The sequence below is a fragment of the Calliphora vicina genome, chromosome 4 (assembly GCF_958450345.1).
Source record: "Calliphora vicina chromosome 4, idCalVici1.1, whole genome shotgun sequence".
Classification (NCBI taxonomy): Eukaryota; Metazoa; Arthropoda; class Insecta; order Diptera; family Calliphoridae; genus Calliphora; species Calliphora vicina.
Window position 1 is genome coordinate 25,869,479 of NC_088783.1, and position 25,159 is coordinate 25,894,637.

Here is a 25,159-nt window from a genome sequence, read left to right on the forward strand (position 1 = left end):
TTTAAATTTTCTTTATAAAAATTGGTTTTAGGTGGGAAATATGAGTGATCACAGATTTTCAATATTTTCCCTCTAAACCCTTTTGTTTATGATTTATAAGCAATTTTAGATATATCGAAATTTTCTTTATAAAAATTGATTTTTGGTGGGAAATACGAGTGATCACAGATTTTCATTATTTTCGCTCTAAACCCTTTAGTTTATGATTTATAAGCAATTTTAGATATTTCGAAATTTTCTTCATAAAAATCGGTTTTTGGTGGGAAATATGAGTGATCACAGATTTTCAATATTTTCGCTCTAAACCCTTTAGTTTATGATTTATAAGCAATTTTAGATGTTTTGAAATTTTCTTTATAAAAATTGATTTTTGGTGGGAAATATGAGTGATCACAGATTTTCAATATTTTCCCTCTAAACCCTTTTGTTTATGATTTATAAGCAATTTTAGATATATCGAAATTTTCTTTATAAAAATTGATTTTTGGTGGGAAATACGAGTGATCACAGATTTTCATTATTTTCGCTCTAAACCCTTTAGTTTATGATTTATAAGCAATTTAAATATTTCGAGATTTTATATATAAAAATCGATTTTTTATGGGAAATATGAGTGATCACAGATTCTCATTACTTTCGCTCTAAACCCTTTAGTTTATGATTTATAAGCAATTTTAGATATTTTTAAATTTTCTTTATAAAAATTGGTTTTAGGTGGGAAATATCACAGATTTTCAATATTTTCCCTCTAAACCCTTTTGTTTATGATTTATAAGCAATTTTAGATATTTCGAAATTTTCTTTATAAAAATCGATTTTTGGTGGGAAATACGAGTGATCACAGATTTTCATTATTTTCGCTCTAAACCCTTTAGTTTATGATTTATAAGCAATTTTAGATATTTTGAAATTTTCTTTATAGGTATAAATCAATTTTTGGTGGGAAATATGAGTGATCACAGATTTTCATTATTATGCAACATAGACTTAGTGTCTCGGGTCACTTTTTATGACACATTATTTCATGTGTCAAAGAAGAAGAAGAAGAAGATTTTCATTATTTTCCCTCTAAAGCCTTTAGTTTATGATTTATAAGCAATTTTAGATATTTTGAAGCATTTATTCTGTAAGAGTTCTGGCAACACTGCCAGTAATGCATTTCTCACAAAGACTTAACTTTTTACCAACTGAGAAGTGGAGGTTCTTCAAACCCATGGCGTAATGATTATAAGGTGTATGCGTTACGGCAACAAATACAACAATACAAAAACAAATAACTTTTATAGTGTCAAAAACAAGTGACATAATGTATACAAACTACAGCAAAAAAATTTTGACAAGATTGAAGTTGTAAACAAACTCGAGCAAAAAAATAATCAGCTGTTTGATTAATTACACCATGTTCAAACCCATGAGAAATACACGGTGTATGCGTGTGTAAAGAGTTTGATTGTGTGCCAGATGAACCGGATTGTTTCTGCTACTACTACTACTTTTTTTTGCAACTGTTAACGCAACAACTTTCGGCCATTGTTATTCTCTTGTTGTTTTTGTTGGTAATTGCAATCGTAATTCGATTTAATTCTTTTTTTCAACCAAAACGACAACGTTCTATTGTTATTTGCTATTGTTGGCTTGACTTGAATTAATCATCAAATAGTTGTTCAGCGTTAAAGTTCTTTGTTAAAATAATTTTAAAAAATTAGAAAACAAAATGCGTAAGCATTTCCTTGTAATTTGTGTGGTATTCCTAACCGTAGGTCAGGTGATTGCAAATCTTGATGCCGAACATGACCTATTGTCTGATGAGTTTATAGAGATTGTGCGTAGTAAGGCTAAAACATGGACAGTTGGAAGAAATTTCGCTAAATCCGTGCCAAGGAGCCACATTCATCGCTTAATGGGTGTACATCCTGATGCTCATAAGTTTGCATTGCCTGATAAGAGGTTGGTGTTGCGAGAAGTAATTGGATTGGCTGATGTTGATATACCAGCAGAATTTGATGCCAGGAAGGCTTGGCCAAATTGTCCTACTATTTCAGAAGTCAGGGATCAAGGTTCATGTGGCTCCTGCTGGGCTTTCGGTGCTGTGGAGGCTATGTCTGATCGGGTAAGTTGGAGCGTCAGAGTGTTGAAAGAATTGGAAAGTTTTTGTTTTGACAAGAATGGAAACTGAGAAACTACAAATACATTTGTGGTAAATTGATTACATTATATATATTTGTAAAATATAATCTTTGGGAACAAATGCATTCCATATTATATGCAACTGATTACACATTCAAATACTTGTTGCGGTTTGTTCAAAGAACAATAAACTCAATTGGAGGGTGTATTTGTGCTGATTATTAATAAAAACAACAACGCAAATTGTTGATTTTGTCAAATCTGTACTTATCAATTTCTCTCTTGTTTATAAATGTTTTGTTTTACTGTATATTAATCTAGATTCATTAAACAAATGTTCCTTATCTCATGTTTCATTGTTTAGGTTTGCATACATTCCAATGCTTCGATACATTTCCATTTTTCTGCCGATGACTTGGTTTCTTGCTGCCACACTTGTGGTTTCGGTTGTAATGGTGGTTTCCCTGGTGCCGCCTGGGCCTATTGGACACGTAAGGGTATTGTAAGTGGTGGTCCTTATGACAGCAATCAAGGTTGTCGTCCCTATGAAATCGCTCCATGTGAACATCATGTCAATGGCACTCGTCCAGCCTGTGATGGCGAACACGGCAAGACTCCACGCTGCCAACATCAATGTCAGAAATCGTATAAGATTGATTATAACAAAGATAAACATTTCGGTTCGAAATCTTATTCGGTTGGTCGCAATGTTCGTGACATTCAAGAGGAAATTATGACAAACGGTCCTGTTGAGGGAGCCTTTACTGTTTATGAAGATTTAATACTGTACAAGGATGGTGTCTACCAACATGTTCACGGTCGTGAATTGGGTGGTCATGCTATTCGTATATTAGGTTGGGGTGTTGAGAATAATACCCCCTACTGGTTGATTGCCAATTCCTGGAATACTGACTGGGGTAACAATGGCTTCTTTAAGATTTTACGCGGTGAGGATCATTGCGGCATTGAAAGTGCAATTTCAGCTGGATTACCTAAAGTATAAACTTAACTATTTTAATACAAAGTTTTAATTTCAATTATAAAATATGTAAAACCTAATTCAATAAAGTTATATAGTCAAATAAATATGGATGTTTGAACGGAAAGTAATTTCTATGTTTTATACCTAAGTGTTGATAAAGTGTAATTTAAAATGTAGGGGTTTATAACTGAAGTTCTGAAATTTAATTGAATCAATCATTATGGAAATTCCAAATTTATGTATTTCAATTAAAATGTTCTTTATCTTTATTTAGTCTTGAACTTTCCAGTTTAATTTAAGACATTTTTGTATGCCATGAGTGATCATAGAGTATATAGAATCGGTGAAGATCTGACGTAAGCAGCCAGTGAAATGGGTATGGAAACTAGCCTATCCCAAAACAAATTTCATTAAATTTTTCAATAATATTTATTCTTTGTCAGTTTCCATAATGCTATTACAAATGGCAACTGGCGACTATCATTAAGATTTAATACTTAATAATACAATGATACAAAAGTGAGTAAATATGCTGCAGGGGTTCTCATATAGCAAATCTGTTTTGGAGTACATAAAAAAAATCTCGAGTTTTTATCCCTTTTCCCATGTTTCATATACAAATTCAATGTTCAAAATAAGAAAAGGGAAAAAACTCCCGTTGCATTTTTTTTCATAATTGGGCTGATATTTAACCTTTTTTTAAAGTTACAACATCAGAACACCATATATATGATATTTTAAAACTAACATTAAAATTGTTTCTTTTGATTGAGAGATATGAGTTTTACCTTTCAAACTGGAAAGGATTTGTAAAAATTTCTGATCCCCAACTAAATCAAAATACTGTCAGCTACATATGAGGAGCCGCAGAACAAAAGGTACTTTTTCGCATCTTTTCAAACACTGTTTTTTGGTATTTTTGTAATATTTCGGTTGAAATCTTTTAGAAACAATCAAGTCAGCAATTTTTTTAATAATAAATGTGTTCTAAAAAAATTTGTGGTTAACAAAACGTACAACACTAGTATAAAACGAAAAAAAAAATATTTAATTTCAATGTGTAATTTGTTTATAGTATATTAGATCAGGATTAAAAACATTCATTTAAAATATTATCGTTAAAAAACGCATAAAAACATACTTTTTGATTTTATTTTTAACAAAACGTACTTTTTTTTATTTTTTAACAAAAGGTTCTTTTTCCGATATTAAAATTATTTTTATCAAACATCCTTAACATTTAATGTGGTGACTTATGGCAGTTAGATGTATCTATTGTTAAGTAAGAAACTTGTTACCATTTCCAGGTTCATGCTGTTTTTAAGGGGGTGAAATAAATAAAACTCATTTTCCCAAAAATTTGAAATGTGCGAAAAAGTACCTTTTGTTCTGCGGCTCCTCATATGTAGCTGACAGTATTTTGATTTAGTTGGGGATCAGAAATTTTTACAAATCCTTTCCAGTTTTAAAGGTAAAACTCATATCTCTCAATCAAAAGAAACAATTTTAATGTTAGTTTTAAATTATCATATATATGGTGTTCTGATGTTGTAACTTTAAAAATAAGGTTATTTCACTAAAACGAAGTGATCGAGAAAAACTATCGGAAATAATGTTTTTTTATCGGTTCTATATGACAAAAATTATGAATTATAAAATTTTCCCGATAAGAAACCGTATTGAAGAACTATCAGAAGACCCTCGCGTATCTAAAAATATTTTTCAAAGAATTCTAATACTATACTTTCTAGAATATGTTTCAAAAAACTGGTTCCTGAATTCTGCGATATATAATAAAAAATCCATAAATAAATTCGAAATACTTAGACTTATTTTTAAACACAAATTAACTAGTTGATTACAAGCTGTTTTTCTCATTCCAAATAAATTTAAAATAAACTTTATTAATTGGGTCTTTCCATTCTAGTCATTTTTAACGACTATTAAGTTAAAATTGATTTATTTAACTAAATTTCCATTAAATGCATTTACAAACTTTCTAGATAATTTATAGTAATTTTCAACTACTATTAATATAAAAATGTTATTTATTTAAGTAAATTTCCATAAAATGTGTTTATAAACATTTGCTTATTTATTTTTTTTTTTAATTAAAAATCGAAAAAATCTATTATACCTATAATATAGTACTACTATTATTTAGTCAGCTAACACATGTACCCTGTCGCTACTGCTCCAGGTTCTGTTTAAAATAATTACAAAATATTTTATACATAAATATTTCCTGTATTTTTACTTTAACATAATTATTATTTCCTTTTTATACAACTTAAACAACTAATTTATATTTAACTACTAGATATTTAGCAAAAATTATAAAGGATATTTATAATACATACAAAATATATACATCACAATCGTATTTCTTAGAATCTATCAACACTGTCAGTACCGCCTTCTCGTTTCCACAAAAACCTATGCTAGACATAAGGATTCCAATTACTGCCATCCTCTGGTGTCAAACGGTTGGTAATCAGCAAAATAATATCGACCACCCACCAAACACCTACGCCACCTAATGTCAAGAGCTTGCCCACAGCAGTGCCAGTTTGTCCCAAACAAAAACGATCCATGCCTAGGAAACCCAAAAGCAAACTATACAGCAGAGTGGTGAGGAAATAATGTTCGGAATAACGTATGCAAGGTACACCACCGCGTTGAAATGTTCTAGGGCCATGACAATCAATGTCTGGGAAGACAGTACACTGTACAGACGTATGCTCCACATCTTCATAGTTAAGACCACCGAATTTTAAACAACCAAAACCTTTTTCCTCTTTGGCAGTTTTATTAAGTTTATGGTCAATGGGTTTGTTGCACTCGATAAAGTCATCGGGTAACATGGAACATAAAACCTTGGGTCCCCAATGATGATAGACATTGGTATTGTCTGCGGTACGGGATGAGGCCACAGCTCCAGAAACTTGTTGTTCACGGTCACTGCGTGCCTGTATGGCATGGGAGCTATTTGTCAGTGCTAATATTATTGTGACAATAACACCACTATACTGTAATTTGGCCATTGAATTGTTTAAATTATGTTTTATTTCACTAGCAAATTATTTAATTGTTTATTAAAATTTCTCCAAGAATTACAAAGCTGTCACTTTTTACTTTGTGTTGATTGATAACAAATCATCCAGTCTGAATTAATAACCCTAAATTACAAGACGTCAGAATTCTCTGTTAGGAGTTGCCAACTACTGGCTGCTGTTTAGTCAAGCCACGAACCCACATTAGTATTTATTTCGATAACTTAAGAGAGAAAATTGTACAAAACCTGGTTTAAAAGAGTAGATGTACCATGAAGAAGAGAATATTCTCTTTCTTGTATTTTAAAATTAAACAAATTTCTTTATTGACCTGATTTAGACTCAGGTTGTCTTACACATTTTTAAGGTTTAAGCACAGATCGTAGTTTAAAATCAAACAGCCAAGGCAGAACAACGAAAAACAGAAACCTAAACAAAATATATGGAATTATAATATTTAAAAAAGTAATTATTTTAAATAAAGATAAACATTTGGATAACTTAAAGAAAAACTAATTGAAATATTAAGTTAAAAACACACAAAAAAAACAAATTTAAGCCTAAACTGACGTGTCTTTTAAAAGGCTAAAATAAGTACATTCATACTTTACATTAGTTGTTGTTGGTGTACATACGTGATTTTGTTGGTGGCTTAGAAAGAATACGTGAAAAGAGAAAGTGTTCATCCATTAAATGAATTAAAGACCTGAAACAAAAAATTCCACAAGAAATGTAAATATTTAAAATCAACTTGATTTATAAAAAAAAGAAATATCTATAATTAAGCTTCTTGTTTACAGATCAAAATGACCAAAGATAAAATTAAAGATCAAATTCCCCTAATGAATGGTAAATTACAACAGAATGGCAAAAGCCACAAATTCGAGGCCAATTCAATGCCGCCACAGAAATCCCTGGTAACTGCATATATACTGTGGCTGTTTGGTGGCATTTTTGGTTTACATCACATATATTTGCATCGTGATCGTCATGCCTTTATATGGTGGTGCACACTGGGTGGCTACTTTGGTGTGGGCTGGGTATTTGAAATCTTCAACATACCCAGTTATGTGCGAGATGCCAATGAAGATCCAAAATTTATAGAGGAATTTGTTAAGAAACTACAACACTATCGTAAACCACCTTATTCGGGTAAACGTTTTATGGGCGAAGTAATGATTGGTTATCTGTTTGGTCAACTATATCAGATGGCTATACCGGAGACTATTTTTATGGGTATAGACTTTGGCTTCTTACATTGGCTAATACCTGTCTTTGTGGCGTTGGGTGTTTGGACTGTTGGCAATATAGGCCGTGAAAAGGGTGTGCTGTGGCATTGTCTCTTAGCCGCATTTGCTTCCTATCCAGTGCGCTATTTTATTTATGATGAAACCTATACCCTGCTTATAACCGCCTTGGCTTCAGCTCTTATTTTCGATCACTTCTCCAAGGAATGGTTACGCACTCCACCCAAAAGACGCGGTAAACTGGAGAGAACTTTGAAATTTACCGGTGCTTTGTGCATTTACTTCTCATTCTGGGGTTGTTTCCTCTACTTCAACGGCACCATTTCCGATGAAGATGGCAATGAAGTGCCCGTACACGAAGCTTTCCAAAACTTCTTAGCCTCTGCCTGGTGGACGGATATAGCTCAGGCCTTGCAAGACACCTACAACTATGCCCAACATCATGGCTGGTATGAAACTTGGAAGGAAATCTTTGAATCTATGGATGTAGATGGTGAGCGCAATTCCTACAAGGTTTTGGGTGTAAGTGCTACTGCTTCGCAATCGGAAATCACGTCAGCCTATCGAAGACTCTCGAAAGAATATCATCCCGACAAGGTTAAAGATGAGACACAAAAGGCAGCCGCCAATCAACGTTTCATAGAGATTCAACAAGCCTACAGTGTCTTGTCGAAAATTAAGTCATCACGCCGTCGCAAAAATACAAAATCTATTGACGATGAACCCATTGTTCTGTAAAACTACAAGTGTTTGCATTTATTTTCTAATCAAATTATGACTGAATTCATTTACAATGTACGAGTATTTTTCATTTATGTAAGTCTGCATTGTTAGATTTAATTTCCTTCAAATGCTTTCAAAAGTGTGTTTCGTTACTTACAACCAGTGCATTCTGTTTTAACGAAAATATTTTTTAATGTTTATAATGTTAAATTTTATTTATTTTTTTCCTTAATTTTTAGCTATAAGATAAACGAAAGTTAGTTTTAAGTATGTACTTAATAGTTTTTTTTAAACATTTGTGAAATTTAATAAAACCTAAGAACAATATTTATGTTTTCTTTTCATCAAATACAAATAATATAACCTTGTTCTATTGGAAAGTTAAAAAAGATTATCAAAAATAATTTAGCAGAGATTTCTCGTATTTTTTCTATTCCTGGGGAATATTAAAAAATCTGTTCCATTTCAGGGAATTTTTTTAATACTAAATTAGGTAAACAATAACAATAATGTATAAAAATGTATCAAATAATTTAAAAGGTCCCACTAAGTTAAATCTGGAAAAATCTAAACTAGCACAGAAAAAACTATTTCTTAAACCGTTTCAATTCAAATATTTGTCACATTGAACTGGTTTCAATTATTTCATAATTGAATCAAGTATTCATGTGCTCAAAAACTAAATTTTCTGATATTTTCTATTGAATTTTGAGTTTTGAATTTGATAATTTTGATATTTGAATATAAAATTTTCGTTATTGGTTGAACTTTAAATACAAAAATTATTGAATAGATAATTTTCGTAATTGAAAACACATTTTTGTTATTTTTTGTTTTTTCAATTACCAAAATTATCTATTCAATAATTTTTGTATTTAAAGTTCAACCAATAACGAAAATTGTATATTCAAAAATCAAAATTATCAAATTCAAAACTCAAAATTCAATAGAAAATATCAGAAAATTTTGTTTTTGAGCAAATGAATACTTGATTCAATTATGAAATAATTGAAACCAGTTCAATATATGATAAATGTTTGAATTGAAATATAGTTTTTTCTGTGAGTTATTGTCATTATTTTCTCCAGATACGAATAACTTTCGAGGTTTTAATATTAAGCACCTTAATAATTCCTTAAAGAACTTAAAATTGTATTAAGTTGAAATACTAGAAAATATAATTTTCTTGTTTTAAATTAAATTTGTTCTGTTTTTGTCACACAGAGATAATTGTGGGTCGATTATGGGTGACAACCGAACTTCAGTTGCGTTGTCAGTTGCCTAAATAGTACTGTACTGAAGTTCGGTTGACATCCATAATCGACCCATAGTTAGGGTTGTGATAGCCGATTTCATAGCAAATCAAATAATTTGTTCTAAATAAACGATTTTTTTTATATTGCTAGTATCGAAAAATCTATGGATATAATCGAATCAATCAAATCGCAACGAATCTATTTTATATGTGCAGAAATAATGTGTAACTTTAAGAAGAAAATTTATAATGAAGTTCCCGAAACAAATTTATCGGGAACCCTAGTTTGCACACTAAACCAACGAAATGTGTTTATTTCCAAAGAAAAGCATCCATTTGTTCATGCTGCGAACAATTTCTTGTCCTAACATGAATTTGTCTCGTGTGGACAACTTTTGTCGATGTTTTTGTCCGAACAACGTTGTCAGAACAATTGTCTGCCATCAAATGCCATTTTCACACAAAAAGACCTCTATTAAAAAAAAAAAATACATAAGAAACTATGAAATTGAATAATGACACGTTTTCCCCATACCAAAGAATATAAACAAATTTGTGTCCGTAATTCTGCCGACGTTTTGTTCTTTTACGATGAAAACAATGGCTTGTTAAGACGTGGGGTAAGCTGAAAATATTTTGGAATCCATACCATTTAACCCTTTCTGGACTGCTCTGATAATAATTCCCAGCAATTTTCAAATGCACTTTCCTTTTTAAATAACACCTAAACCATGTTTAAGAGTTCATTATAATATTTGAATAAAAACAAAAACGGTACATGTCAGCGTATTCATGCAGCTTGAAAATGAATTTCACAACATTGTTGAAATTTGAGCAGTTTGAAGTCGGCCGCACAGTAGTATTGAAAAAATATAGAGGGAAATAAATCTCTAACTTCTAAAAGCTTAGCCCAATTTGTATGAAATTTGACATGCGCAAAGAGAAAGTCTTGTCGAGTTCAAGTTTTGAGTTTGGACCTCATGGACCCATCTGGGCTGCGGCCAGGGGTCACTTTGGGATGCCCTCGTTTGGATTCCGATTTCAAAAAAATTACAAAATAAAGAATCTCCTCGTCAAGCATTATAAAAACCATTACAGTATCTATCAATTATCTCTTATAGGTTACGATATATTCGTATTTGAAAATTAAATTTTCAAAATTTTTACCCACCTTGCTCCAGTTTTTATATCAGAGGGTCCAAATATTTCCCGAATTTCTCACTTTTTATTTTATGAAATGAAAAATCTACCAAAAAGGGACTTAGCACTTTTGCGTACTAAATTAAGAACAATAGCTCGAACAATCTATCAAAAAGTTATACGGGAATACAAAATTATTTTTTTTGTTAAGAATTAGTGTGCTGAATTCACAATAATTGATAAATTCACTGAAATTTATTGTTGGAGGATAAGCTAGTTCCTATGCGCATTTCATATAAATTACAAATAAAACACTAGAGTGAATGAGATTTACAGACACTCAAGCTTTATTTGTAAAAATATCAAAGCTTAAACAAAACACCAACAGTAAACAGTCAGTTTATCTTTTCTTACATTCCCTACTACAATTGGTTGGTGGGTAAAGAAAAAATGTCATTTGATGTAGCATTCGCAACAACAACTCTAGTGAATTTGTATAAATTCGGATGTAAATTTTTTTTATTTATTTTAGATTTTTGTGATTTTTTGTTTCGCAATGAGTTTTTTAAATAGTTGGTAGTATATTAAAAAGCCACAATAATTTTAGTGTTGACTTGAAGCAAAAAATCAGCAGTTTCAAAATTTATAAAAAGATTTTGTGATATTCAACATTTGAGAGGAGGACCTTGACAAGATAATTTTTAGCAAGAAATTCACAAAAATTACACGCCGGGGAGTTAACAATTATCTGAAATTGTAAATTAGTTTTCGAACTGTTAATAACCTCACACAATTAGCCAAAGAACATTCAAAATGGTCGAGACAGAAATGGAAATGGTTCTCTTTTCGGATGATTCCAAACACAATTTAAGAGGCAGTGATGGGAGAACATTTCTAAGACGGCAGAAGTGAAGGAGACTGAACCTCAAGTACACAAATAAGGCATTCAAGTTTGGCAGTGGCAATATTATAGTGGAGCTTAAAAGATATTATGAATGGAAAACGTACGCTGCCCCTATTTTGGAGATTCCAGCACAACAATGACCCCAAATAAACTCCTAGGGTTGTAACCGAGTAATTTCAATGGTAGATCGCAAAATACGAACTCAAAATTATACCACGAAGGAAACTTTATCGATGCGTTTATAAGGGAATGATAAAATATTTAAAAGTAGACGATTGATTATTTAAAAACTTAAAAGGTCTAAGCTATTGTTTTGTCATTACCATAATAATGAATACTTTCAAGTTTGTTTTCTGTTTTCAGAATTTAATTCTGTTCTTAATTTTAAACTAGTTTTCTTAATAAAACGCATAATATTTTTTTGAACTAAAAACAAAATAATTTTTCTTTATTTCTTACAATACAATTAATTAATACAATAATATTAATAGGTATAATTAAACTAAAAGTTTTTTATGATTCTTTTCTTTTTTTTGTCCTTAAATATTTACATGTTTCATGTAAAATATTTAATTCACAATGTGACAATTTCATACAGATATTATTTTATAATATTGTTTCTTCATTTAAGGTTTTTTTTTTTTATTTTGTGAATTGTGTTTTATTAATTAACTTCTTTTTTCATTTAATAAAAATATGTTTTTTTTTATATGAATTAAAAGTATTTTCGATCACAACAAAAACACAATTTCAATAAAATTTTTAAATTAATGACTACTTAAATAAACTACTATTTTTCATACGATTTTAGAACAGATAAAACAAAATAAGATTTAAGCTTTAAGAAAAAACGAAGAAAAAGAGAACAAATTAAAATAAAATAAAATGAATAATTAAACTAATGAATTTAAAAGTAGAGTCGTGTAGTAAAAATAGTAAAATAGTAAATAGAATAAAAATGAAAATGTCTTCGATAATACATGAACTAATAATGGTAGTAGTAGATAGCAAAGAAATAAGTAAAAGAAATAATAAAAACTTCTTAAAACTTAACATAATACTGAGCATATAATGATGATATTTAAGAGAAAACTAAACATTTCATAGTTTGTGAACAAATGAAACTTTTAGAGAGATAGCGAGAGAGTTGGTGATAAGTGTTTTAGGAAGAGAGAATTTTTTACTATTTTCACTACATTTAATTTTTGTGTTTGTTGTTTCTGGAAACATTTGGAAACTTTTTCCTAATGGACAGACAAGTGTTCACATTCATGTGGTAACATTGCTGTTTTTTCATTTTCGTGTTAGTTCTTAAGTAATATTTAACAAAAGTTTCTGGTTTCATTCAGATTTTTTAGTTTAAGGAGTGAGATCGAAAAATTCTTAACACACGTTTTCCATTACATTTTTTAACCCAAGTATTATTTGAATTTTTTTTTGATCAAGTTACCTTTGAAAAACATGTCAGTTATTATGTGTAATGTCAATTATATTAATTTTTTTGTTAATCTGATTAAAATGAGTGACCAGAAAAAAGTGCGTACTGAAATTATTAAATATTTTCAACAAAACCCAACTTGGTCTTACAAAAAGTTGGCCAAGCATACAAAGGTCTGCCGTCAAACTGTTTCCAATGTTATTAAACAGTACCGGGAGAACTTGTCAGTTGATAGAAAACCTGGTTCAGGTAGAAGGAATGGTCCACATGATGTTTCTAAAGCCAACAAAATAGAACGCATTTTCAAAAGAGCTCCCAACACATCCGGTAGGAAAGCAGCCCGGTTAGCTCAGTGCTCGGACTATTTGGTACGAAAAGTTAAAGCTAATGCAGGTTTAAAAACATACAAGGCTCAAAAAGTTCCTGACAGGAACGCTACTAAAAATTTAGAGGCCAAAAACAGAGCACGGAAATTGAAGTCAAGTTTTATAAAAAAATATTCTTGCTGCATAATGGATGACGAAACGTATGTTCTGGCAGATTTTTCGCAACTTCCAGGTCAAAAATTTTATGTTGCTGATGCTCGAGGGAATGTTGAAGAAAAGTTTAGGACCCAAAAGCAGACAAAATTTCCCAGAAAGTTCTTGGTATGGCAAGCAATATGCAGTTGCGGCAAAAGAAGCCACTCATTTGTTACAACGGGCTCTATAAATACCGAAATTTACATCAAGGAATGTTTACAAAAAAGGCTGCTTCCATTCATAAGACTTCATAATGTGTCCACTTATTTTTGGCCTGACTTGGCATCCTGTCACTATGGCAAACAAGCCCTTGAGTGGTACAAGAACAATAATGTGGTATTTGTACCAAGAGAGGCAAATCCTCCAAACTGCCCGGAGCTAAGGCCAGTGGAGAGATATTGGGCTCTTGTTAAAAGAGAATTGAAGAGTACAAAAAAGGTGTCCAAAAGTGTGGTAGATTTTAAACGGAGATGGACTACATGTTCGAGCAAAGTGACAGAAAGCACTATAAAAACGTTAATGGAAGGGTTTCCGAAAAAGGTTCAAAATTTCATCACTAGTGATTAAAACTATAAAAATAATTTTTTTTGTAAATTGTAATAATAATTTCAATCAAATAAAAAAAAAATTAAAGCTGTAAGTTTAGTGGTTTCTTTTTTATAAACATATATGTATGTTAAGAATTTTTCGATCTCACTCCTTATATACAATTTTCGAAACTTTTTTTTCTTAAATTTTCATTAGATTTTTATGAAAAAAACAAAAAAAATGTTAATGAAAATTTTGTAATAATACAACTTTACTAAAAACAAAGCTTTAAGCCTATGAAAGCTTTGATCTTGTCAATATTGTATTATAGGTAACTTGTTTGTTATAACAAAAGCTTTAAACAGCTTTTTTCAACAATAGATTTGTTAGGGGGCGTGTGTGTGTGTTTTAATGAAATGTTATTTGTTTAGAAATGTGTGACTACAATATCTTCTTCGAGATCATCCAATTCATCATCGGTTTCTTCAACCTCTGGTGTGCCATTGACATTAGCCTCGGCAGCAGCTTTAGCAGCAGCTTCTTTCTCTTTTTCAGCAAGTTCAGCCTTTTCTTGCTTCTTGACCTTACGTTGCTATAAAAATTAAAAGAAATAAAAGTTAGTTTTATGGCTATATGTAAAAGGTCTAGAATAATTTTCTAATTTACCTTCTTTCTGTAGAGAATTTCCACAATGACATAGCCAATGCAACCCAAAGTCAAAACAGCCAATAGAATGTAAAGCTTCATGCGTGCACACAATGTGGTGGCATAGGCATAAGCGATCACAAAGCCTGCCGATTCCCAGAGACGATAATTGGAGAAGGCAGCTTCCTTGTTGCGTCTGAACAACAGACCATATAAGCCGTTGATTTGTGTCTGCCATACAGCATCACCCACACCCCAGAGACCGGACATGGCATAGAAGATCAAAGGGTTGTCGGGACTTGGACGCCAGAACAACTCTACGGTGATCAAAGTGAAATGCACGACAGCACCCAACACAATAATGGGAGTACGGCCAATATATTTCATCACGGAACCAAACAATATCGAACAGATGGCATTAACGACACCAAAGCAAATCATAACGAAACCAATTTGATGGATACCCAAGGCACAGGATACATAGGCCTGTGTAAAGTCAGCACCAATGAAAGCCTGTTCCATGCCAATGAATACGGTAATGGGAATGAGTAATTGTTGATTGGGTTTCTTCATTTGACGGAAAGTGGCCGACAACAATTCCATGCCAGACAATTCCTGAGCCGATTGTGAACCTTTACGTTTTTCACCATAACGCTTAAGGGGATCCAAGAAGAAGGCAATAATGGCCACAGCAGCAATAATACAAGACAAGTAGATCATGGAGATTTCAAAGATTTCATGATCTGGAGGACGTTCCAAATTGGTGTGACCGCCGCCGCCATTAACGCAGAAATTGGCACCACAGTATTTGAGATCTTCTTCGGAAATTGTACTGTTGGCATCACCGCCACCGCTGCCATGGGCACCACTAGAGAGCACTAAAATAGAGAGAGATATAAATTAGTTAAATTCGATTTATTACTACATATTTTGAAATTAATTAATCCGAAGAAAAGCTGTCTCAATATTCAATTTTGAACTTACCAAGACTGGAAATAAGATTTCCCCACAATTCAGCTGTTTGCCAGGCCAAAAAGAAGAAGCCAAAGAATCTTACAATTATAGCATCCACCGCCTGTTCTGTAATTTTGGCATAAACTTGACCGACTTGTGTCAAATATGTAGCTTTGGAGGCCCACATAGGAGCAGCACCCAAACCGACTAGAATACCAGCAGGAACCAATGTGTAGAATCTATTAATAAAAATAGTCAGTCAGCAAAAAATGCTACCAGGAATTTTTTAAACAAAATATCTTACTTAGGATACAATTGGAAGGCAATGTAGGGGGCATAGCACAGCATACTGAATACCAAGGTCCATTTAACGGTTAATTTACGAATAATTAAAGTAGGCAGGAATATACAGGAAACCACCAGAGCCGCATAAATGGCACTAAGTGACACGGTACCCAGACCATCTTCTGCATTAATAGATGACTGTAAATTTGCCGTACCCTATTTTTTTTTAAAAAAAAAAGAAGATAAACGAGATAACATTAAATTAAAATTTTCTTAATAAATAAAAGAAGAGGAATAGTTATAAATCAATAATAAATTTATTTACCTGAAACGCTGTGAATTGTACCATAAAAGCAAACGAAATTATGCTAATATTTTTCAATATACGCCATTTTTCAGCCGGATTGAGTATAACTTTCTCTCTGAGTGAGGCTGTGTCTGGCTCGTAACCAGCTTTTGGCTTAAATTATACAAACAAAAATAAAAATTTATTAAATTAAGTTTAATTTATGTATAAAATTCAAACAATATTTAGGAAACTTTTTGTTTCTGTAAAACAAACGTATTTGAAACTAATTACTTTAAGATAATGTTATTTATGGTGTACAAATTAAGTAAAATTACAATTAATGTATTTTTTATTAACTCAATTATTTTACATTTTTAATAATATAACGACAGGTTTATATTTTTTTTTATCAAACAAAAGTCTAATATGCAAATATGTATGTATATTTTTATTGCCAAATTTAGCCATGATTATATTTACCAAATATTTGTTAGACAAAAAATATATATAACACACTACACTCCAAAATACCTTTAAAATAACCAAAAATAATGCTAATTGATTTTTTATTTTATTTATGTTGTCTACTACAGACTGGTTACCAAAAAAAAAGTGGAGAAAAAAATTTTGCAAATATTTGAAGTCTAGGCTATTTACGAGCATAATCCATGATAAATTTTACTACTTATACACATTGAAATGTATCTATGAGCACAAGTAGTTCTTTACTATTAATTTCACGTACTGCAGGCAGTCAACAGGGGCTATACAGTGCCGAGCAAATAAAGTTATATGCAACCTCAGTAAACTAAATAAATACATATTGATTTATTGTCGAACTATATGGAATTTGTAATAAGTTATTTTAAAAAATATTTATATTCCAGAAGGATGTTAATAACGGTTATTTTTATTATCTTATTTATATTAATTCAGAATTTTTAAATTAGATTTTTAACCCTCAAACGGTTTAAATGACAAATTAGGCATATCGTCAGATGTACTAGAGCTCGTATACAATTTGAAAAACAACATTTAATCGGGTCGAATTAGAAAATGAATACTGTTCTCTTTTCGGATGAATCAAAGACAATCACCCCTATCGGCAAATCATGTGAAATTTATGTTCCCATGAAATATCCATTTCACTCGAAGGGAAAATTGCTATCGTGATATTCCCACGAACTTTTCATTCACAATAGTTGATTTAGTTTGTAACAGCTGTTTATTGTTTACAAAATTCCATCTAAAAATTTCACAACATGGGGAATTTTTTCTGAATCACTAAAGGGACCAGAAAATGTTTGTAAAAATTAAACCTAAGTTTCCATTGTTTTGGCAATACGATAATAATGAATACTTCTTAGTTTGTTTTCCATTTTCAGAATTTCCTTAAATTGTGGGTTACACCACTTTTGCGCTGATGGTCTCAATTGAGTTCTTATTTTTTGTTGTTAATATAAACCGAAATATAATTTTTTTTTATAAATATTAGTGTTAACATGTAATTAACTGAAGCTACATATATTTATTTAAAAAATGTTCTTATAAAATTGTATCTAAATTAAATGATTTCCTTAAATTTAACTACGAATGAGGAATAGCTAGAAAACGTGATCTTTTTAAGTAATAATTTTTGAAATTAAGATCTATGGTTAGTGTTAACTACACGCTTATCACTTTATTGTGTATGTATGTTATAAAACCCAAACAAAAATTTTCCTTTCTATAATAATCCATAATAACTATAAAACAATTTCAGTTATTAAACAACTAAACGTAAAATTTGTTGTTGTAAATTATAAATAACTTAATGTTAAAACTACATTTTTACAATCACAAAATTACAGCTAAAACAATAATAAAAAAAACACTAATCATTATTATCACAGAGAAAATGAAAAAAACATGTTTCAAATATTTTAATTAATCAGTAATTTGGAAATTATAAGCAATAAACAAATCATAATTAATAAATAAAACAAAAACAAAAAATAACAATAATATTAAAGTGTTATCGTAATTTTTAATCAGATTTTTGTTTTGACAAAATGTAATTACTAGAAAATTTCAAATATAATAATTAAAAACAATTGTTTTGAAAACTTTGGTTCCCTAAATAGCGTCTCTAGTTATTAATTTTATTTTAAACAGCCTTAAGGTAGGCTATAGTTTTTAGGTATAAAGTTCTATAAGGAGTTGCATTGAGTTACACTGAAATTAATTGAAGTAGGTTATTTATTTTACATTACACCAAAGAATTATTCTTTAGGAAATATTATGAATGTAATTTATACTTTCCACTCCTTTATTTTAAATAATTATGTTTCTGTGGGAAAATTTTTAACTGTTATTTATTTATATAAGTGTTTACACATGTTATAGCTTGTAAAACTTTTATTTTTAATTTGCAGTCATGTTTATTTAATTTTTTTCTTTGTTTTATTTCCACATTACTTAAGATTTCTTTAAACCATTTTTATATCAACCGGATTTAAAATAATCTCCCACCTTAAGTTTTAAAACGTATCACGTTTTAATTTTGTTTAATTCAGATTTATATCATTGAATAAACAAAACTGACCATTTTTATATGAATAAAAAAATTACATGTATTACACGGCTAAAACACACCTTTATTAGTGTTTTAAAACGTATTTATTTTATTAAAATTTATTAAAACAACAAAGAAATTTTTAAAGGTAAACACAAATGTAGGTCACTATCAAAGATTATGTCGTTAAAATTGTTTTAGTGTTATGGTGTAAACGTTTGTGAAATCCATAAAGATCCTTTTATATGAGATTTTTTAAAAAAGAGTAATGAAATATAAAAAAATACTTAAAAATTATTTTTAAGTGTAAAATATTTGAATTAAATTTAGAAACATTACTGCAAATATTTTTGGAGCATAAACAGGACGATTTGAAATTTGTAGTTCACTAAGCGAACGATTTCTTGTTAGCTCATGAATTTGTCTTGTGTGGACAACTTTTGTCGATGTTATGTTCTTGTCTGCCATCAAATGTAAATTTCAATTTTAGTTGGCAAATGTGCTTAGTCTAATTTGAAATCTACATTTAACACAAAATATATATGTTCATGTGTAATATGAAAATAAAACAGTTCAACCAAAAGATTAGATTCGATTTTTTAATGAATAAAAAAATTTCTCGCAAAATGTAACTCGTGTAAACTGGCTAATAATGACATGTGGTCGGAGAGTGTCTGATAATGCATTGGTTTTATTCAAATCTCTCTCTATAAAATTAACATATATTTTGTGTAAAATCTAATATGGAAATACAGGCTATAAATACCAAAGAAAGAAAAATGCTGAGTCACAGTTTACATTGAATTCCAATATCCATAATATCAAAATATACACGCAAATATACATTACTCTAAATGTTAACTGATTGTTGGCTCTACTGTAATGTAACAGTTTTTCTATAAAGTACTCGTAATTTAAATACCTTAACACATGCTTTACAAATTTATGCATTTTTATTTTTATTTCATGTTTTTTTTTTGAACACACAACTTGGTCTATTTGTCAAAGTGGTCTAGTTTCGTAATGTTCATATTACTTGCATGTTTTAATAAATTAATTTGTTAAATAATTTTAATATTGTATTTTATCTATCACCTGCCCCCCACATTTTAAAACAAAATTTCGCATTTAGTGTCAAATATAAAATGTTGTTTTTTTTAATTAAGTTTAAGCAAAGCTCAGCTAGCGTTTTGGGTGCTTCCCCGACTGAATTTAATTAAACAAACTTGCTTGGCGCTACTACTGTTATTTCTTGATAAAACCATAAAATATTAATGTTAAAATATTGTTTATTTGCTTGGTTGTATTTAGTTAAGAGACAAAATAAAATTTAAATGTAGAGGAAGATTTTTTTTTAATAAAAAAATTTATGTCATTTTTATCACACCTTATTTTGTGTTGTGCTAGTGTACAAGGTACAATTGTTTTTGGAGGGAGGGAAGTAGTGTTGTCCGAGCGTAAAGGGAAGGTGATTTTACAAGAAAAGTAAAACAATTACAGGGTTAAGACGAATTTGAATACCCTTTTTAAAGATATTTAATACAAACTAAAAAATAATATTGTATATTGTACATTATTTCACCATTAAATTTATTGAAAAGGAAAGCTTATTTTTCATATAAAAGCATATTGTGAAAAAAGTGGTTAAAATTATAAGAAAATTAAAGTTAGAGATGTGTATAACAGTTTTTTCTATAGGAAATCTTTATGTATAACAGTTTTTCTATGAAAAATTATGTGTACAGAAGTGTTTTCTAATGAAAATTTCGTGTATAACATTTTTTTCTATAAACATAACTCGTTTTCCTATAAAAATTTTTCGTATAACAGTTTTTCTATTGTAGAAATTTATGTATAACAGTTTCTTCTATAGAAAATTCGTTTTCCTATAAAAATTTTTCGTATAACAGTTTTTCTATTGTAGAAATTTATGTATAACAGTTTCTTCTTTAGAAAATTTTGCATATAACAGGTTTTTCTACTGAAATTAGACAAATTTGTGCTTAAAATTTTTTTTTTCCAAAATTTTTGGTATAACAGAAAAATTCTATAGAAACATTTGTGCATAACATTTTTTTCGAAAATTTGATGTATAACAGTTTTTTCCAAAAAAAAAAAATCTCGTATAACAGTTTATCTTTTGGAAAAATTTATGTATAACAGATTTTTATATTGAATTTGTTTTCTATAACTGTTTTTTCTATATAAAACCTTCCAAAATGTTATGTATAACAGTTTTTCTATAAAAACATTTGCGTATAACAGTTTTTATTTTTGGAGAAATTTATGTATAACAGTTTTTTATAGAATTCTGTTGTATAAAAGCTTTTTCTATAAAAAACTTTCCAAAATGTTGTGTATAACACTTTTTTCTATAAAAATATTTTCGTATAACAGTTTTTATTTTGAAGATATTTATGTATAACAATTTTTTCTATAAAATTTTTGTTGTATAACTGTTTTTTCTGTAGAGAACTTTACAAAATTTTGTGTATAACAGTTTTTCTATAAAAACATTTGCGTATAACAGTTTTTCTTTTAAAGAAATTTATGTATAACAGTTTTTCATATAAAATTTGTTTTGTAAAATTGTTTTTCCTGTAGAAAATTTTTTGTATAACAGTTTTTTCTATATCAAATTTTGCGTATAACACTTTTTCTATGCACAGTTTTGTGTATAACAGAATTTTCTAGAATGAATGGTTTAAAAAGTATTTTTTGAATATTATTTTGATACCGAACAAATATTTAATTATTCATCCAAAAAAATACTTATTTTCTAAATCCCGGCATAAAAATTCCATAAAAATATATCAGTTGTCCACAGAATTTAGACAATAAGGCCCTTAGAATGAAAATAATGAAACATTTCAATTTAAGTACTTTGGTGGTTTAATTTTGTAAATAAAACCCTTAAGTGTCGCAAACGTACATTTTTAATATGAGGTAAACAATTTTTATAATCTTTTTTATCTCTTTCCAGCTAACATTAAAAATTTGATATAAAATTGAGAATAATTCGAAAGTAAACCCATTCTCAAATGTCAAACATTTAAGATTAATTTCATAAACGTTTGAGAATGGTCTTCTCAACTTGGGATATAAATTGCTTCTCAAATTGTTCTCAAGCTTAATTCTCAAATTTAAAATTACTTATTTGTATAGTTTTCTTTTAAAACATGAAATAATTTTGTAAATAATTATATAAGCTGGGCTTGTCGTTAGGTTTTAGAATGATTTTAGAATAATATTTGATAACAAAAAACGAATTAATCAAAATTGAAATTCATTAATTTAAATAAAATTCATAAAATTTTAGAAATGTTTTTTTTTAAATCAACCTTAAATAGAATATTGAATATAGGAACTTATTTAAATTTTAGAAAACTTTGAAAATTATGAATACTTCAAATTTATTTCAATAGTGATTTTTCAAATATCTGTTGACTTTTAAGCCAATCTATAAACTCAACTCTTTATAACTTAAATTGTAAATACCTGTAATAATTCATGAACTTGAATTAATTTTCCATATTGTTAAGTGATAAGGAAAGGAAACTTTTTCAAATGACAAACAATTCATATACAAAAGACGTAATAAACAAGTATAAAATCAAAGTTAATTAAAACTGATAACATCCAGTTTAAACTACATCAGCTAAAATATATTAATTCTGTAAATATGAAACAAGTGATTAAGTAACAACAAAACTTATTTGAAACGGATCGCTCTTTAAAAAAAATATTTAAACACTTTGTAATGAATCGTTTAATTTAGGGTCCTGACCCAGTTTACCAAAAAATAAATAAATTCCTAAGGGCTTTTAACAAAAATAATAAACAATCCTCCAATTGTTAACCCAATAACACAAGTATTAAGCCATCAAAAATTCCAGCCGCTTTAACTACCTGTTCATTAAATGTATGTCATTAATATGTTGGTCAGGCAAAATAAAAAAAAAACTATTTAAAATATTTCTTTAAAACTCTGGCAAATGAAAATATAAAAAATAAAAACAAACAAAATATATGCAAAAATTAAACACTTGTGTTCAACAAGTTTATGGACATTTTTCAAGTATTTAGTTGAAACTTTTCAAGTCAATAGAGAAAAAATTAAATAAAAAAAATTGTTTTTAAACAAACAAGTCACCAATATAAACACAGGGAGAGTCCCCGAGAGTGAGAGCAGAAAATATTAATAATTTATTAAACAAAAAACCAAAAACTAATAATAACCACTTTAAACCAGTAGAAACTAAATTTAGAAAAAAAATTATAAACATTTTTTTCATATTACTTATTTATAAAGCAAGTATGTATTGAAAATAAAATAAACAGGAAAAAAATGTACGGTAGATTATTGTTTATATTAACGATTTCAATAATAAACAAAAAATCAAAATCTTACAAAAATGTTGCAGAACATTAATGTAATATGTTTGAGTGGAGACACTTTGCTTGTATGCAATAATGTTTATAAACATTTGTGTCTGATAGAATGTGCATAGAATAGGGTTCAAGAATAAAGCAGAGCTTTTAAAAGATTTATTCGCGAGTTTAAAGAAATTCTTTTTAACAAAAGTATTGCATTAAAATCTTATTACAATTATCTATTATTTTATCACTAAAATGGTTAACATAATAAAAATTATATTAAAAAAATATCTGTTAATGTGGTTTAAAGCAAACTTGTAATTAACTTCAATTAAGAATGTTATTGAAGGCGGTTTAATTGAAAATGATTTTTATTCTGTATATTTTAAAATTAATAAAGATTTAATTCTTTCTCTGTGACAATATTTAAAATCTGGTTTATTCCTTAGAATGAATCTCAAATACCCAGCTGGTTTTGGTTTATTGGTATCGTATCGTATTTAATGTTTATTTTTAGAAACATATCATGAGTGCAGGCAGCAAGCATACAGACAGTGCTGCAGATTGTGTAAGTAGCTGACTTATTAATTTTTTTCATAGTTTGTTTGTTTGACCGCAAAAATATGTTTAGACTTTTGCAACATTTTTGCTTTTATTTGCAATATTTATTCATACATATATTAAGAGTTCTGTGTTATACATACAATAAACCTAAAAGATTACAAACATAAGCCAGCCAGCCAGCATTTGTTTAACTATAATACAAGTTTTTCTTTTCAGCCAGCCAAACCCCTCTTTTACAGCATTTTTTTGTTTGTTGTTGTCATGGCAGACTTAAAGCACGAGATTTGTGAATTTCAAAGTTTATTTTAAAATTTTTCTTTTAAACTCGTGTTGAAATGCGTGCTGACTTCGTTCGACTGGCTGGCAAACATAAAAATGTCCGTCCCCTGGATTTGCACTGTCCATTTGTCTGTCTGTCTGTCTGTCTGTCGTGTGTCTCTCACTTGTTTATGTACTTTTATTTATTTTTTTTTTAAATTTGTGGCCAATTTGATATCAAATCTTGTTTATTAAAGTTTGGCTTGTAAAAACGTTTTGTGGAGAAGGAAAAAAGATTTCTGTTTGTGTATTAAATATGTATTTTACAAACTCTTTATTTATTGTCTTGTCTTTGAGTAGTTTTCAAATGTTTGTGTCAGTTTAGCCTGAGGCAAATTTATGTTTAATTTTTATTTTTATAATTTTTCTTTGATATTTTTTTGGTTTAAAACAGAATATGCCTGGTCTTACATTGTCTTGTCTTTGGTTTTTTTGTATCTTTTTTGCTTGCTTTCTTAAGAAAAAGCTAAGTTTATGTCTTGAAGATGCTGTAAGTTTGTAATCTTGATTTGGTGCTATTTTTTTTTTTTGGTATTTATTTTAAGAATAAATTGATTTCTATTGACATGACTTAAAAGGGGTTCTTGTGATAGTATTGTGTGTTGTGATATTTGGTTGATAGTTGGGAAGGTATGCTAATAGACCTTAGATGTTTTATAATATATAATTACCATTAATTTTCGCTGTAACCAACAAATCATGAAACCAATATACAAAGATAACTCCTTATAGCTTAAATTGTAAATACTTGTGATAATTCATGAACTTGAATTAAGTTTCTGTAGTGTTTAACGATAAGAAAAGGAAATTTTTCCAAATGAAGACGTAATAAACAACTATAAAATCAAAACTAATTGAAACTGATAAGATCCGCTGATATATATTGTATATTAATTCTGTAAATATTAAAATAGTGATTAAGTAACTAAAAACCTTATTTTAACCAGATTCTTATAAGAAAATGAAGCTTTCAAAGTACTGACACTATTTCTAAATTAAAGTTTAATACTGGCTTATTTATACTACTGCAGCTAAATTTTGTTAATAATACTTCAGCAATATTAATACTAAATCTTTAGCTTCACTATTGCTGCTAATTCCGTCATACTATGCAAAGACTTTAAGCAAGATATAACAGTTTATAATACTCAACATTTCCGCACCCCAATGCTGGTGCCGAATTTCAACCTTCATCTTAGGCTACCAATAATATTAGCACTTTCTTAGTAAATTTATTATTATTACTCTTCGCGCT

At 29.2% G+C, this 25,159-nt stretch overlaps 4 protein-coding genes across 6 annotated transcripts in view; 2 read left to right on the forward strand and 2 right to left on the reverse strand.

Annotated features, from left to right (window-relative positions):
* The first annotated feature begins 1,650 nt into the window (after window positions 1-1,650).
* Window positions 1,651-3,213, forward strand: CtsB (Cathepsin B). Its single transcript, XM_065506710.1, has 2 exons — window positions 1,651-2,110; window positions 2,492-3,213. Exons 1-2 carry the CDS (start codon window positions 1,715-1,717, stop codon window positions 3,128-3,130), a joined length of 1,035 nt encoding a protein of 344 aa, XP_065362782.1. The 5' UTR covers window positions 1,651-1,714; the 3' UTR covers window positions 3,131-3,213.
* Window positions 3,214-5,387: 2,174 nt separating this feature from the next.
* amrt (amaretto) lies at window positions 5,388-6,228 on the reverse strand. The gene has a single exon (XM_065509381.1). The coding sequence runs from the start codon at window positions 6,151-6,153 to the stop codon at window positions 5,551-5,553; it is 603 nt and encodes a 200-aa protein (XP_065365453.1). The 5' UTR covers window positions 6,154-6,228; the 3' UTR covers window positions 5,388-5,550.
* A 481-nt stretch (window positions 6,229-6,709) lies between these two features.
* Window positions 6,710-8,459, forward strand: wus (TM2 and DnaJ domain-containing protein wurst). Of its 2 annotated transcripts, none has more exons than XM_065508489.1 (2): window positions 6,710-6,894; window positions 6,949-8,459. In XM_065508489.1, exon 2 carries the CDS (start codon window positions 6,969-6,971, stop codon window positions 8,145-8,147), a length of 1,179 nt encoding a protein of 392 aa, XP_065364561.1. In that variant the 5' UTR covers window positions 6,710-6,894; window positions 6,949-6,968; the 3' UTR covers window positions 8,148-8,459. The 2 variants fall into 2 exon arrangements, with proteins under 2 accessions (XP_065364561.1, XP_065364560.1); XM_065508488.1 differs by having other exon boundaries at window positions 6,963-8,459.
* Window positions 8,460-12,607: 4,148 nt separating this feature from the next.
* The window catches only part of LOC135958472 (UNC93-like protein), a 49,373-nt gene continuing 36,821 nt past the window's right edge, over window positions 12,608-25,159 (reverse strand). For both annotated transcript variants that reach the window (XM_065509379.1, XM_065509380.1), the window contains exons 3-7: window positions 16,128-16,262; window positions 15,822-16,018; window positions 15,548-15,756; window positions 14,585-15,441; window positions 12,608-14,510 (exon numbers count right to left, since the gene is read on the reverse strand). In XM_065509379.1, coding sequence (XP_065365451.1) covers window positions 14,346-14,510; window positions 14,585-15,441; window positions 15,548-15,756; window positions 15,822-16,018; window positions 16,128-16,262 — 1,563 coding nt within the window. In that variant the 3' untranslated portion in view covers window positions 12,608-14,345. The remainder of the gene's footprint in view (window positions 14,511-14,584; window positions 15,442-15,547; window positions 15,757-15,821; window positions 16,019-16,127; window positions 16,263-25,159) is intronic.